The sequence below is a fragment of the Amblyraja radiata genome, chromosome 5, assembly GCF_010909765.2.
Source record: "Amblyraja radiata isolate CabotCenter1 chromosome 5, sAmbRad1.1.pri, whole genome shotgun sequence".
NCBI classification, from domain to species: Eukaryota; Metazoa; Chordata; class Chondrichthyes; order Rajiformes; family Rajidae; genus Amblyraja; species Amblyraja radiata.
The window spans coordinates 28,886,036-28,901,791 of NC_045960.1; the positions used below are offsets into that span (position 1 = coordinate 28,886,036).

The 15,756-nt window shown below is 43.6% G+C and overlaps 1 protein-coding gene across 1 annotated transcript in view; it reads right to left on the minus strand.

The window, feature by feature from the left end:
• The window catches only part of rngtt (RNA guanylyltransferase and 5'-phosphatase), a 289,586-nt gene that overhangs the window by 191,349 nt on the left and 82,481 nt on the right, over positions 1 to 15,756 (minus strand). The window contains exon 9 of the mRNA XM_033020853.1: positions 5,575 to 5,710. Coding sequence (XP_032876744.1) covers positions 5,575 to 5,710 — 136 coding nt within the window. The remainder of the gene's footprint in view (positions 1 to 5,574; positions 5,711 to 15,756) is intronic.

The following is a 15,756-nucleotide window of genomic DNA, read 5'->3' on the forward strand; positions in this document are numbered from 1 at the left end:
TTTACAATGTTCTAAAACCCAAAGACGTGCAGGTTTGATGGTTACTTGGCCTCTGTAAATTGCCCCTAGTGTGTAGGGAGTGGATGAGAAAGTGGGATAACATAGAACTAGTGTGAACGGGTAATCGATGGTCGGTGTGGACACGGTGGGCTGAAGGGCCTGTTTATAATTTGTATCTACAAAACTAAAGTAAACTGATGAGAATACAGGAACTAAACAAATCAAAAAAAAAGTTTATTTAAAAATATACGTTCCTAAAATGCAGCAAGAGAACACTCCTTTTACACCATTAATTCAAGATTTTTCAGACATGAATATGCTGATCAATTTACCATTGCACATTTCATCAGGGATAGAGGAATGTTTTCCAGAATGGTATTAGATAGCTTCATGAGTTTATTTTAAGTTGATCCTCAATTTAGTCAAATGATAACCCCAAATAATTGTCCCCATGTCAAATAAATTAACATGTCAAGCAAAGTAACTGGATAGGATAGGTTTAGAGGGATGTGGGCCAAATGAAGGCAGATGGGACTAGTGTAGATGGGAATACAGTGTAGATGGGAATATAGTGTAGATGGGAATAGTTGGCCGGTGTGGGCAAGTTGGGCCGAAGGGCCTGGTTCCACGCTGTATGACACTAGGAGTATTCATTATGACCTTAATAAATTAAATCCTTAATTTAAAAAAACCTACTATTGAAGTGCACTGGTGCATCTGATACTCTACGACAGTTAATAAAACAGATTACATTAATTTGTGCATCATTCATCACACAGTGAATTATAAAAATCACCTGAATCATAAAGGAACATGCTAAATGAAGTAAAAGGAAATCCTCATTTGGAGGAACAAAAGTTTCAGTATTTCTTCTCCGATTGTGATATTTGCATCCACTGCTCCCTCCCCCAACCTCTCCAATCCCAACAACTTTAGCTTCCAGTCCCCCCAACTCCAAAAAAATAATTTCTTCAGTAATGCTTATGCCACAGTGAAGTACCTGATCAATACAAAATACAGGTTTCACTTCTGTATCAGTTGGCAATAGCAATCCAGTAACAATATACTTTTCCTCCCACTAATGAGCTAACTCTGTTTCATCAATCAATAAAGCGATTTCTTCATTAGATGATCTTCGCCATCTAAGCATGAAGCTTCACTGTACAGACCATAAAACTGGTTGCTAAGTTATCTGTTGTTCTATTGCAGCTAAATCCAAATTGGAAGCTTACAGTATCATAAATTGTCACCAATTTGAAATAGTTCAAAAGCATAAATCATAGCTCATGTACCTATGGGCAAAGTCAAAGTCAATTTTATTCTTCACATGCACCCGAAAGTGTAGTGAAATGAATTTGACAGCAGCGATACACTTAAAAAGAACACACAATAGAATTTAACACAAACATCCACCACAGCATTCTTCACTGAGGTGGTAGGCAACAAAGTTCAGTCAGTCCTCCTCCTTTGTTCATGCGTGGTCGGGGCCATAAACCCACCGTAGTCGCCGCTACGGACGGCCAGATGTACAGGCCCTCTCATCGGGACGATCGAACCTCCGACATCGGATTGTCGAATACACTCCGCGGCTTGCAGTGCCCGAATCGGAACTTTCCTACCGGAGACCGCGGCTTAAGGATGATACAGGCCGCAGGGGATCCCAGACTACGGATGGTAAGTCCACGCCAAGCCCGCGGGTTAGAAGCTCCGCAGACCACAGCCCCATGATGCCAAAGTCACCAGGCCAGCAATCGGAGCACTCCTCCCTGGCGACCCCCGGCAAGGGTTCGCGGGCTATGCGATGGAAAAGTCCACACTGCGCCCGCTGCTGAAACTCCGGACCCGACTCCAGGAAAGGCCGCTCCAATCCATGCTGTTAGCCCACGAGGAAGGCGACATGGAAAAGGTTGCCTCTCCGTCGAGGAGACGACCGAAAACGGTTCCCCCCACCACCCCCCACACAAGACACACCAAGAGACACCTAAACTAACATTTAGACACACCAAAAAAAGCAAAAGAAGTCAAAATAGCGAACATGTTGCTGGCAGGGCAGCCGACTCGCAGCCCCCCCACCGACGCTGGCTACACCAAGCAGCTACAGTGCTGTCCATAATGTTTGGGACAAAGACCCATCATTTATTTATTTGTCTCTGTACTCCACAATTTGAGATTTGTAATAGAAAAAATTACATGTGGTTAAAGTGCACATTGTCAGAATTTATTACAGGGTATTTTTATACATTTTGGTTTCACCATGTAGAAATTACAGCTGTGTTTATACATAGTGCCTCCATTTCAGGGCACCATAATGTTTGGGACACATGGCTTCACAGGTGTTTGTAATTGCTCAGGTGTGTTTAATTGTCTCCTTAATGCAGGTATAAGAGAGCTCTCAGCACCTAGTTTTCCTCCAGTCTTTCCATCACCTTTTATTGCTGTTCATCAACATGAGGACAAAAGTTGTGCCAATGAAAGTAAAATAAGCCATTATGAGACTGAGAAACAAGAATAAAACTGTTAGAGACATCAGCCAAACCTTAGGCTTCCCAAAATCAACTGTTTGGAACATTGTTAAGAAGAAACAGAGCACTGGTGAGCTTACAAATCGCAAATGGACTGTCAGGCCAAGGAAGACCCACACAGCGGATGACAGAAGAATTATCTCTATAAAAAAGAAAAAAAACCCACACCTGTCCGGCAGATCAGAAACACTCTTCAGGTGTGGATTTGTCAATGACCACTGTCCGCAGAAGACTTCATGAACAGAAATACAGAGGTTACACTGCAAGATGCAAACCACTGGTTAGCCGCAAAAATTAGATGGCCGGGTTACAGTTTGCCAAGAAGTACTTAAAAGAACAACCACAGCTCTGTAAAAAGGTCTTGTGGACAGATGGGACGAAGATTAACTTATATCAGAGTGATGGCAAGAGCAAAGTATGGAGGAGAGAAGAAACTGCCCAAGATCCAAAGCATACCACCTCATCTGTAAAACATGGTGGTGGGGGTGTTATGGCCTGGGCAAGTATGGCTGCTGAAGGTACTGATTGATTGATGATTCAATTGCTGATGGTAGTAGCATTATGAATTCTGAGGTGTATAGACACATCCTACCTCCTCAGGTTTAAACAAATACTGCTAAAGCAACAAAGGAGGTTTTCAAAGCATGAAAATGGGCAATTCTTGAGTGGCCAAGTCAATCACCCGATCTGAACCTAATTGAGCATGCCTTTTATATGCTGAAGGGGACTAGCCCCCAAAACAAGCATACGCTCAAGATGGCTGCAATACAGGCCTGGCAGAGCATCACCAGAGAAGACACCCAGCAACTGGTGATGTCCATGAATCGCAGACTTCAAGCAGTCATTGCATGCAAAGGATATGCAACAAAACACTAAACATGACTACTTTCACTTACATGACATTGTTGTGTCCCAAACATTATGGTGCCCTGAAATGGGGGGGACTATGTATAAACACTGCTGTAATTTCAACATGGTGAAACCAAAATGTATAAAAATGGCCTTTATTAAAATCTGATAATGCGCACTTTAACCACATGTGATTTTATCTATTACAAATCTCGAATTGTTGAGTACCGTGGCAAATAAATAAATGATGGGTCTTTGTCCCAAACATTATGGAGCGCACTGTGCAAAGTGCAGCAATCCTATTAGAGTCATAGAGTGATAGTGTGGAAATAGGCCCCTCAGCCCAACTGGCCCAACATGTCCCAGCTACACTCGTCCCACCTGCCTGAGCTTGGTCCATATCCCTCCAAACTTGTCCTATCCATGTACCTATCTAACTGTTTCTTAAACATTGGGATAGTCCCAGTCCTCTGGCAGCTTGTTCCATACACTCACCAGTTTGCACTCCTATATTTTGCATAGAGCAGCTGATAATAATAATCAACCAGACAAGCCAGTGCAATTCTTCAAGTACTCCATCAAATACTTGAGTGATATTTAAATCTGACAGTCGCCATTATCACAACCTTGGGCCAGAGAACTACTTTTACATCTCTCCTCTCTCTCCATCCTCCCAAGAAACAGCAATCAACATTCCTTCTGATCAGCAGAGTATGACACTGAAACTGCAACTTATCACTGCATAACACCCCATACGAGTGTTTCAGTGATTAGACTCGTGCTTTTACACTGCATCCTAAATAGAAAACCTATTAGGAATGAAACCAACAACATATGAACTGGGAATGATCTCAGGAACTTCAAATTATTGCTATTATAGCCTCGCAAAAGGTTATCCTTAGCTCTTGAATTGTTTTTTAAATCAGTTTAATATTGATTAGTTGGAATGCATCAATATTTATGAATGCAGAATTAAACTTAAAAAGGAAAGGGACTTTATACGTTGCTGGTAACACCTTTCTTATTCTGTGTTCATTTTAAACTGTGCAATGATTTTTGGAAAGGGTCAGATCCAACAGCTATCCCATCTGTGCCACCTGCTGCTGTTCACATATTACCTTCATTTCCAATAATATACCAGCAAGTAACTGCAGCACGCTTGCACCCCACACAAATTGACGTCACATTGATCATGGTGACATTTCAATCTTGTCAGCTTTCCAATTGAGCCTTAAGTTCAATTACACCACCCATAATTGCCAAGCACTGAACCGCCTGGTACTCTTCACTGCAGTTAGAATATATCGATCCAAGCTCTGCAACTCGGAGTAAAGATTATTTTACAGTGGTTCCCCATCTCTTCATATAGGATACAGTTCCAATACCCTTCCAGTACTTTCATGAAGGCACCAACCCTCATGCAGGTCGAAGGAATAAGCTAATCACTTGACACAGCAAAAAAAATCCACAAAAAAATCAATCAATCAGGAGACTTTTCAGTTTTTATTTATTTATTTGTTTTTCATAACCCCGGCATCATAGGCGAGATCGGCATTTATTGTGGTCCTTCGGTGCCCTTCTTAAACAGCTGCAATCATTCTAGTCGATGCAATGATGTTGCAAGGGGAGTTACAAGGTGTAGGCCCATATATCTATCAATACATTTCCATGTCAGGATACTGTGCAACTGTTGGTGAACATTCATATGTAGTACTCCTTGAACTTAGGGGCCAAATAAATCAGATGTGGAGACCATGCTTCCACTAGTGGGATAGTCCGGGAAGAGAGGGCACAGCCTCAGATTAAAATGAAGTGCCTTTAGAATGGCGATGAGGAGGAATTTATTTGGCCAGAGGGTGGTGAATACGTGAAATTAATTACCACAGACGGCGTTGGAGGCCAAGTCATTGGTATTTTTAATCCTGACTACAGGTGCAGTCCGTACGGAGTTTAGACGTTCTCTCTGTGACCGCGTGGGTTTGCACTGGATGTTCCGCTTTCCTCCCATATGCCAAGGATGTACAGGTTTGTAGGTTAATTGGCTTCTGAAAATTGCAAATTATCCCTAGTCTGTAAGATAGTGCTAGTGTACGGGGTGATTGTTGGTCCACGGACTCAATGGGCCTGTTTCCACGCTGCATCTCCCTAAAGTCTAAAGTAAAGAGCAGTCTCATGTCTCGAAAAACAAAATAAACTTTCTCACCCCATCCAGTAAGGTGTTCCTCAGGTGAATGCGAAGGTCCTTCCGAAGAGGAAACTCCAGGTTTGCTACGTGAAAGATCGCACAGTTTCTGTCAACCATGAATACCTCATTCTTGCCATCAATGAGCATCATATACCTGAAACAACAACAAAAGGTATCTCAATATTCCCAATGCTATCAAAAGATCACCACGGGCGCCGGGGAGATGGCTGCCCTGCCGGCAGTCGTATTTTTTTTTATATTTTTTTTTTTTAGTGCGTTAAAAGTTTGTTTTAATGTTCTTCGGTTTGTTATATGTGGGGGGAGGGGGGAGGGGATCGGGGGAAACTTTTTTTTAGGTTCTTACCTTCCCGGAGATGTGACCAATTTTCGGATCACATTCTCCGGGCTCTGCGCCTACCATCGATGGAGCTGGAAGCCTCCTCGGACTGTCATGAGCACCACGGGGCGCAGACTTAACAAAGGAGCTGATCCCTTGCCTACCACCGCAGAATCACCAACAAGGGTTCGCAGTCTCGGGTGAGGCTAGTCGGGAGCTCCAACGCCGTGGAAGGCTTGACCAGCCACGACGCAAGGTTCGATCGCCCACCGCGGGGGGGCTGACCCCCCCCCCCCCGATGTGGAAGCTTGATCGCCTCGACGTGGAGGGCCCGAACACCACCGGCTACGGGAGTCAAGATCATCCTGTCAACGGGGGCTCGAGGCCCACGACCGAGGAAGAACAAAGGAAGAGACTTGAACTTTATTTCGCCTTCCATCACAGTGAGGAATGTGTAGGAGTCACTGTGGTGAATGTCCACGTTAAAATGTGTTTTTTGAGTGATCTGTTGCTTTTAATTGTATGACTGACCTGGCCAATGAAATTCCTCGTATGTTGCAAAACATACTTGGCGAATAAAGTGTGATTCTGATTAATATGCTTCAAAAAGACATTTATGACATCTTGAAAACTGGGAAAAGCCACACTCCTATAAATTGCAATAAATCGCAATGAAAACAGTACTATACAAACTAAGAAACAAAGAACCAGATGCTGGTTTATAAAATACACAGAGTGCTGGAGTAGCTCAGCGGATCGGTTAGCATCCTAAGTGAACATGGATAGATGGGATTTCAGGTCGGGACATTTCTTCAGACAGTCTGAAGAAGGGTCCCGACCCGAAACGCAGCCTATCCATGTTCTCCTGAGATGCTGCCGGACCCACTGAGCTACTCCAGCACTCTGTGCCTTCTATTATACAAACTAAGCACACCACAGTTATTTGTGCCCAAGTCACTTTGATTTAGAAAATGGACCAAATATTTGCATACTACTAACCAAATTTATTAAAGTCACAAATTGCTTTGGCAAGTGTAATTAAGTAAATGGGTATAAAGAACCCAAAAGTTAATTACTGCCTATTTACCTATGTGTGGGTAATCACTGTTACAAGCAGGAATTTAGGCCAAATCCTTAAAGTAGCTAGACATAATGATGATATTATCAGTTCTCTCTTTTGTCTATGAAGTAGCCCAGGTGCCAAAAAAGGTTTGTCCAAACCGAAAGTCGAAAGAGTGTTTGGTTGTCATATGTATCGAAAACAGAACAATGAAATTCCTACTTGCAGCGGTAATGTTCTGGGGGTTTCAATGTTTCAGAAAGATTGTTAGTGGTTCGATGCACTTTTACACACTTGAGTCTTCTAGTGCACTCACTAGCACTACACAAAGCTGACTGGTAAACAGCTAAAGTTGTCATTGGAACTTTAAGATTCAGCCTAACTGAGTGGAGTCAGGTACTGTTGAATATGAAGGCAGGATGGTGCTCAGAAGGCAGGGTGGGTCTCTCCAACAAATATAATTATTTTTGCATAAACCAAGACATTCACAATTAACTATGGTCCCATCTGCAAACACATCCATGGAATGTGTGTATTTAGTAATCCAGCAAGGGAATACTAAGAATAAATGAAATAGATAGCCCAAGATCTCAATCTGACTAAACTCATTATTACAAGAAGAAAACCCTATTTTATATACACAAGTCACTGTGTGTGATTCTTTTCTAAGCCGACACTAGACAAGAAATAGCCACCCAAGTCACAATTCTGAAATCGATCAAATAAAATCCAGCACTGGACATTGCAGAAGGTTTATTATTTGTGCAAAATATCATGTGAAGGAGAGGCTTCAAGAATAAAGCTAGTGTAAAATCATCTGTTCATCAGTTCTAATCCTGCATTGAAAACGATTTGGCCTAAATGTGGTGAACAGCCATCTGTCCTTAATCAATGTAGCTGCTGAAATGTCATGCTGTAATTGAGATCTGACTATTCATAAGATCAATGCTCAGTACTTGCAATAATGCATTCTCCCTCTGATGCTTCTTCCTTTGCCCCAAAGTGCCTTTTGGTCTAGTTTACAATATTTCTCCAAGATCTTTTTCATTTCTTCATGCAATTTTCAAACTCAACAGACTGACGAGAATCATCCAGGTGCCTCTGTTCCTGCATCACTTTCCTTTTGCTAAAAGGATAATTTCGCACTTCAGATTCAATTTAATCTGCTACTTGTCTGCTGATTATACAAGACTATATCCTCCTGCAGTCAATAATGATACTCTTCACCGTTCACCACACAGCCAAATGTGGTGGTCATCTGCATTTTTTTTTTAAATGTTATCCTGCACATATATAAACAAACCATTAATATTTTTTATTAAATCAGTTCCCAGCACTGATTTTCAGAACAGAGTTTTTATTTTCCACTACCCTCCTGTTGGAAATACAACTATACCATGGGTCTTTTGGTTGCATCAGCTAATACGTCACACTTTATCTTGATATTCATGCATTTATTGATGGTGCCCAAATCTTTTATAATGTTAGTCAACATTAAATATAATATGGGAAAACACTGTGCAACTTTTGCTATAGTGACAGTTATTCATGTTGTAAAGCATTAAAGAGTTAATATAACAAGACTTTTAAGCTTTGAATGTCCAAGGTTCACGTTACTTTTCATAATTTCTTGAAACAATTTGGAAAACAACATTTATAATGCATTAAATAATTTCTGATAGGGTCTGACGATAAATCTAACTTCCTGCGATGAGGATGTAAACCTGATTGCATCAACTAATAGCTTTGTATTTGTAGTCTGCAGATCATACAAGTACAAAAGGAATTGGATCCATTCTTCAGATTACAGTTCAAAGAACATGAATATCTCCAGCTCGGTTTTCAGATAAACGATGAGTCATAAAAGCACATAAAATTATGGTGAAAAACTATGAAAAGAACATAAAACCAAACTTAGGTTGAATTTCGTTACATATGGCATTCCATAAAGTACATCAAGCTTCAGTGTTTTCTCTTTTTTGGAATGCACAGAAGAGTCGTCAGAATATTCTGGGACACAGAGATTGAGGAAATGCCACATCAAAATCCCTACAGTACTAGTTTAAAAGCAAATTGAAGCAAAAATGAGGAATATGTTGTTTAGTTTTGGTCACCCTGCAATAGAAAATTAAGCTGGAAAGAGTTACAAAGATATCACCAGGACACAAGAGCCTAAGCAATAGTGAAAGTTGGGACAGACTATGACTTTATTCCTTGGCTGCATGAGGCTGAGGTGTATAAAATCATGAGGGGGATAGATAGGGTGAATGCAGTCTTTTTCCGCCAGAGTAGATGAATCAAGAGCTAGAGGGTTTAGGTTTAAGGTGAGAGGGAAAGATTTAATATGAACGCGAGGGGTAACTTTTTCCCACACAGGGGGTGGCAGATACGTGGAACAAACTGCCAGAAGGGGTAGTCGAGGCAGGAATAATAACAATATTCAAAAGACATTTGGACAGGTACATGATAGGAAAGGTTTGGAGGGAAATGGGGATTTTAGTCATTGAGTCGAAGGGCCTCTATCCATGCTTTTGGACTCTATGTCGTCAATAGTGCTATCAACAGTGCACTCACCAATTACCTGCTCACTGATGCCCAGTTTTGGGTTTCGTCAGGACCATTCAACTCTGGACTTCATCGTAGTCTTGGTATAAAATATGGACCACTAAGCATACATTCCAGATTAAGAAAAAGAGATTGCCCTTGATGTCAAGATAGCATCTCACCCAGTGCTGCCAAAACTGTTCCAATGGTTGGTGTCACTCAAACCTTGCACAAACATTGCCCAAAATGGTTGGACTCATTCCTTGCTAACACATGATTTTTAATAGTAGTAATCACCAATTCTCCCATTATTTACATCTTGGGGTTGGAGGAGTTACCACTAAACTCCTTGGAGTTGTGGACCAACCCACAACTCCAAGAGCAATTCCAAGGGTGGGTCACCTGCAGTGAACGATTTAGCTCCTCACATCCCAAACACATTCCAGTATCCACAAGCTACAAAAGAGAAGTGGAATGTTATAACTCTTGTTAGGTTGTCTGCAACTCCAATGAGAAGCTCAGTGCCATCCAGAACAATGCAGTCCACTTGATTAGCACTATCAAGTACCCTGAACACTGGGCAGAGCAAGAGAGCACAGAAACAGGTCCTTCGGCCCAACTCATCCACACTGACTAAATTGCTTAACCAAGCATTTACCTGTGCTTGACCTATATCACTCCAAACGTTTCCTATCCATGTACCTGCCCCAGTGCCTTTTAAATTTGCAATTGCACCCACCTCTACAATTATCTCTGGCAGCTCTTTCCATGTGCATGCTACCGTGTGAAAGCTTAACCCTCAGGTCCTTTTTAAATCTTTCCCCCCTCACCCTCTAGCTTTCAACTGGCTGTTCATCTTAGCAAGGCCTCTCATGATTTTACATTCCTCTCTAAGGTCACTGCTCAGTCTCTGAAAGTCATGGAAAAAAGACAGCCTAACCAGCCTCTCCTTATTGTTCAAACCCTCCAGACCCAGTAACAACCTTGTATATTTGTTCTTGCACCCTGGCATCTTTTCTACAGCAACTGGAACAGTTTACAGTACTCCAAATAGGGCCTTACCAATGTCTTGTAGAACTGTAACTTGATATCCCAACTTCTGTACTCAATACACAGATCGATGAAGGTAAGTATGCCAAATGCAGTCTTCACCACCTTGTCTACCTGTGTTGTCACCTTCACGGAACTATGTACCTGTATTATATATTCTGTCAGTTTAACACTTTGCATTAAAACTTTCAGAAGCTTCGAATAGGTTGTCAAACTTTATACTTCACTACTAAACACTTTATTCTTACGCAATAATAATACTTCCACAACTAGAATCAACAAGTATTTTAAATATAAAATCCCAAATGAAATGAATTAGTTAAATTATGCCAGAAGGAAACTGCTCTTAAGATCGTGGAAAAATTCAAGTGAAAAGATATTTACATGTATTTAACAAAATCAACTGCGCTTATTTTTTTGAGTGTTGAATTTGATCATTCTTGAAAATATCATGGTATTTGATGAAGATATTCCATTTTAAAAATTTGGATCCCCTCGGACTTCAGCTTAATTATTACAACTTTTTAAAGAACTAACTAAATCAATTGAAAGTATGCAGGTATTTGTCATATTATTATGTTTGAAGAGAATTAATCTTTTATACAAGTGAAAGGCGATCAAGGAAAACAGCATCTGATTTCTGATTAACTAATGAGATAAACTTGAAACATCTGAGGATTAGTAATGATTGACAATTTAGGTGTCACAGTCATGCCGTGCCTCAGAGTACCAGCACCCTGCAGTTTCACACACGGCAAGTTTCTTAGCTCATCAGTGTCATTGGCAGAAAGAGTGAATGAAGGAGGAAAAGGGCATAGGGATGAGTCAGGCGTTGATTACAGACCAGAAACCAAACGGCATAAACATCCCCTCCGCTGGGAAATAGTGCAGATTTTTTGAGAGACAGCAAATTTGGCCAACATGTAAAAGATAATAAATGTGGGTAGGTAAAAAATTAATAACTATTTAATGATTAAAAAAAAACTAGCTGTCTAATTAATGTAATACTTCATCTACTAAAATTTCTCTCCACGGAGTTATTTTAATCCATGTGTTATCTGCCCTGGTCTTGCAATGTATTTGAATTGGAATAATACTTGACATTAATCTTTTCGCTGAATTTAGCAACTTACATACAAGATTCTTGAGCATTAAAATTTCAATGCTAGATAGCTAGGTTTTCTTTGCAATTGACATGTGGCTCAGGACAGATTGTAATATTCTAGAAATGTTCTATAAGGACATATCTTTTTAAATACTAACAACTTGCCCAAAGTAACTCAGCATTTGGAGTAGCATGGTGGCTCAGCGATAGAGATGCTACCTTACAGCACCAGGGACCCGGGTTCAATCCTGACTATGGGTGCTGTCTGCATGGAGTTTGTATTTTCTCCCCGTGACCTGTGTGGGTTTTCTCTGGGTGTTCCGGATTCCTCCCACACACCAAAGACATAAAGGTTTGTAGGCTAATTGGCTTGGTAAAATTGTAAATTGTAAATTGTAACTTGTGTGTGTGGGATAGTGTAAGTGTGCGAGGACTCGCTGGTCGTCGTGGACTCGGTGGGGCAAAGGGCCTGTATTTCTAAACTAAATATTATCCCCAACTATTTTAATATCAGTCAGTGAACATGTGCTCTTCTATTTTCAGAAATTACAGTAGAATTTCATAGGGGCAACCTCCAATAACCTTCAGCTCCTTCATAATCAATCAATCAATCAATCAATCAATCAACCTTAGGTACACAAAAATGCTGGAGAAACTCAGCGGGTGCAGCAGCATCTATGGAGCAAAGGAGATAGGTAACGTTTCGGGCCAAAACCCTTCTTCAGACTGATAGGGGGTGGCGGGGAGTAGGAAGGAAAAAGGGAGGAGGAGGAGCCCGAGGGCTGGGGGATGGGAGGAGACAGCTCGAGGGCTAAGGAATGGGAGGAGACAGCAAGGGCTAACAAAATTGGGAGAATTCAATGTTCATGCCCGCCGGATGCAGGCTCCCCGAGGTGCTGTTCCTCCAATTTCCGGTGTTGCTCACTCTGGCAATGGAGGAGACCCAGGACAGAGAGGTAGGATTGGGAATGGGAGGGGGAGTTGAGGTGCTGAGCCACCGGGAGGTCAGGTAGGTTCTTGCGGACCGAGCGGAGGTGTTCGGCGAAACGATCGCCCAACCTCCGCTTAGTCTCACCGATGTAGATCAGCTGACATCTAGAGCAGCGGATGCAGTAGATGAGGTTGGAGGAGATACAGGTGAACCTCTGTCGCACCTGGACCGACTGCTTGGGTCCTTGAATGGAGTCGAGGGGGGAGATAAAGGGACAGGTGTTGCATTTCTTGTGGTTGCAATGGAAAGTGCCCGGGGAGGGGGTGGTGCGGGAGGAAAGGGAAGAATTGACCAGGGAGTTGCGGAGGGAGCGGTCTTTGCGGAAGGCAGACATTGGGGGAGATGGGAAGATGTGGTGAGTGGTGGGGTCACGTTGGAGGTGGCGAAAATGACGGAGGATTATCTGTTGTATGTGACGGCTGGTGGGGTGAAAGGTGAGGACTAGGGGGACTCTGCCCTTGTTGCGAGTGCGGGGATGGGGAGAGAGAGCAGGGTTGCGGGGTATGGAAGAGACCCTGGTGCGAGCCTCATCTATGATGGAGGAGGGGAATCCCCGTTCCCTGAAGAATTAGGACATTTCAGATGTCCTGGTGTGGAACACCTCATCCTGGGAGCAGATGCGGCGTAGGCGGAGGAATTGGGAGTAAGGGATGGAGTCCTTACAGGAGGCAGGGTGGGAAGAAGTGTAGTCCAGATAGCCATGGGAGTCAGTGGGTTTGTAGTGGATGTCGGTCAGGAGTCTATCACCTGCGATGGAGATAGTGAGGTCAAGGAATGGTAGGGAGGTGTCGGAAATAGTCCAGGTGTATTTCAGTGCCGGATGGAAGTTGGTGGTGAAGTGGATGAAGTCAGTCAGTTGTGTGTGGGTGCAAGAGGTGGCCCCCAAGCAGTCGTCAATGTAACGGAGGTAGAGGTCGGGGATGGGGCCCTGGTACGTATTGAACAAGGATTGTTCGACGTACCCGACAAAGAGGCAGGTGTAGCTGGGGCCCATGCGTGTGCCCATAGCTACGCCTTGTGTTTGGAGGAAATGGGAGGAGTCAAACGTGAAGTTATTGAGGGCAAGGACCAGCTCCGCTAGGCGGAGGAGAGTGTCAGTGGCTGGGTATAGGTTGCTCCTCTGGTTGAGGAAGAACCGGAGGGCTTTGAGGCCATCCTGGTGGGGGATGGAGGTGTAGAGTGACTGGACGTCCATGGTGAAGATGAGGGGGTGAGGGCCTAGAGAATGGAATCCCCGACCTCTACCTCCGTTACATTGACGACTGCTTTGGTGCTACCTCCTGCACCCACACACAACTGACTGACTTCATCCACTTCACCACCAACTTCCATCCGGCACTGAAATACACCTGGACTATTTCCGACACTTCCCTACCATTCCTTGACCTCACTATCTCCATCGCAGGTGATAGACTCCTGACCGACATCCACTACAAACCCACTGACTCCCATGGCTATCTGGACTACACTTCTTCCCACCCTGCCTCCTGTAAGGACTCCATCCCTTACTCCCAATTCCTCCGCCTACGCCGCATCTGCTCCCAGGATGAGGCGTTCCACACCAGGACATCTGAAAGGTCCTAATTCTTCAGGGAACTGGGATTCCCCTCCTCCACCATAGATGAGGCTCGCACCAGGGTCTCATCCATACCCCGCAACACTGCTCTCTCTCCCCATCCCCGCACTCGCAACAAGGGCAGATCCCCCTAGTCCTCACCTTTCACCCCACCAGCCGTCACATACAACAGATAATCCTCCGTCATTTTCGCCACCTCCAACGTGACCCCACCACTCACCACATCTTCCCATCTCCCCCAATGTCTGCCTTCCGCAAAGACCGCTCCCTCCGCAACTCCCTGGTCAATTCTTCCCTTTCCTCCCGCACCACCCCCTCCCCGGGCACTTTCCATTGCAACCACAAGAAATGCAACACCTGTCCCTTTATCTCCCCCCTCGACTCCATTCAAGGACCCAAGCAGTCGGTCCAGGTGCGACAGAGGTTCACCTGTATCTCCTCCAACCTCATCTACTGCATCCGCTGCTCTAGATGTCAGCTGATCTACATCGGTGAGACTAAGCGGAGGTTGGGCGATCGTTTCGCCGAACACCTCCGCTCGGTCCGCAAGAACCTACCTGACCTCCCGGTGGCTCAGCACTTCAACTCCCCCTCCCATTCCCAATCCGACATCTCTGTCCTGGGTCTCCTCCATTGCCAGAGTGAGCAACACCGGAAATTGGAGGAACAGCACCTCATATTCCGCTTGGGGAGCCTGCATCCGGCGGGCATGAACATTGAATTCTCCCAATTTTGTTAGCCCTTGATGTCTCCTCCCCTTCCTTAGCCCTCGAGCTGCCTCCTCCCATCCGCCAGCCCTCGGGCTCCTCCTCCTCCCTTTTTCCTTCCTTCTCCCCCGCCACCCGCTATCAGTCTGAAGAAGGGTTTTGGCCCGAAACGTTACCTAACTCCTTCGCTCCATAGATGCTGCTGCACCTGCTGAGTTTCTCCAGCATTTTTGTGTACCTTCGATTTTCCAGCATCTGCAGTTCCTTCTTGAACAATCAATCAACCTTTATTGTCATCTTGCAAAGCAGCAGTTGTACAGTGCAAAATGAGAAGACGTTTCCCAGGGAATACCAGAGCATTGCACATAAAACTTAAACATTTCACTAATAAATAAAAACAATCCAGTCCCTGTTAAAAACAATACGAATAGTTAAAAAGTGCAGGTAAAAAACAGCAACATTAAAATACAAGTAAAAAAGTCATAAATTGTCCAGGGCACTTGTCCACATAAATTGTCCACTTAATATATGCTAACTCAAACGAATTATATTGTTCACATCCAGCTTTTCACATCCCACTTTATAAACCTCTGCTGCCATGAATATCAGAGTCGTGGAGCGCTACAGCATGGAAACAGGCCCCTCTTCCCACCTTGTTCCTACTGACCAAGTTGGTATTCTGGACTAAACCCATTTACCTGCATTTGGCCCAAATATCTCTGAGCCCTTCCTATCCATATATCTGTCCAAATGAGTTTTGAAGGTCGTAATTGTACAACGGTCTATAGCTTCCTCTGGCATGTAGTTGTTCAAAAAATATTTAGCCTCAG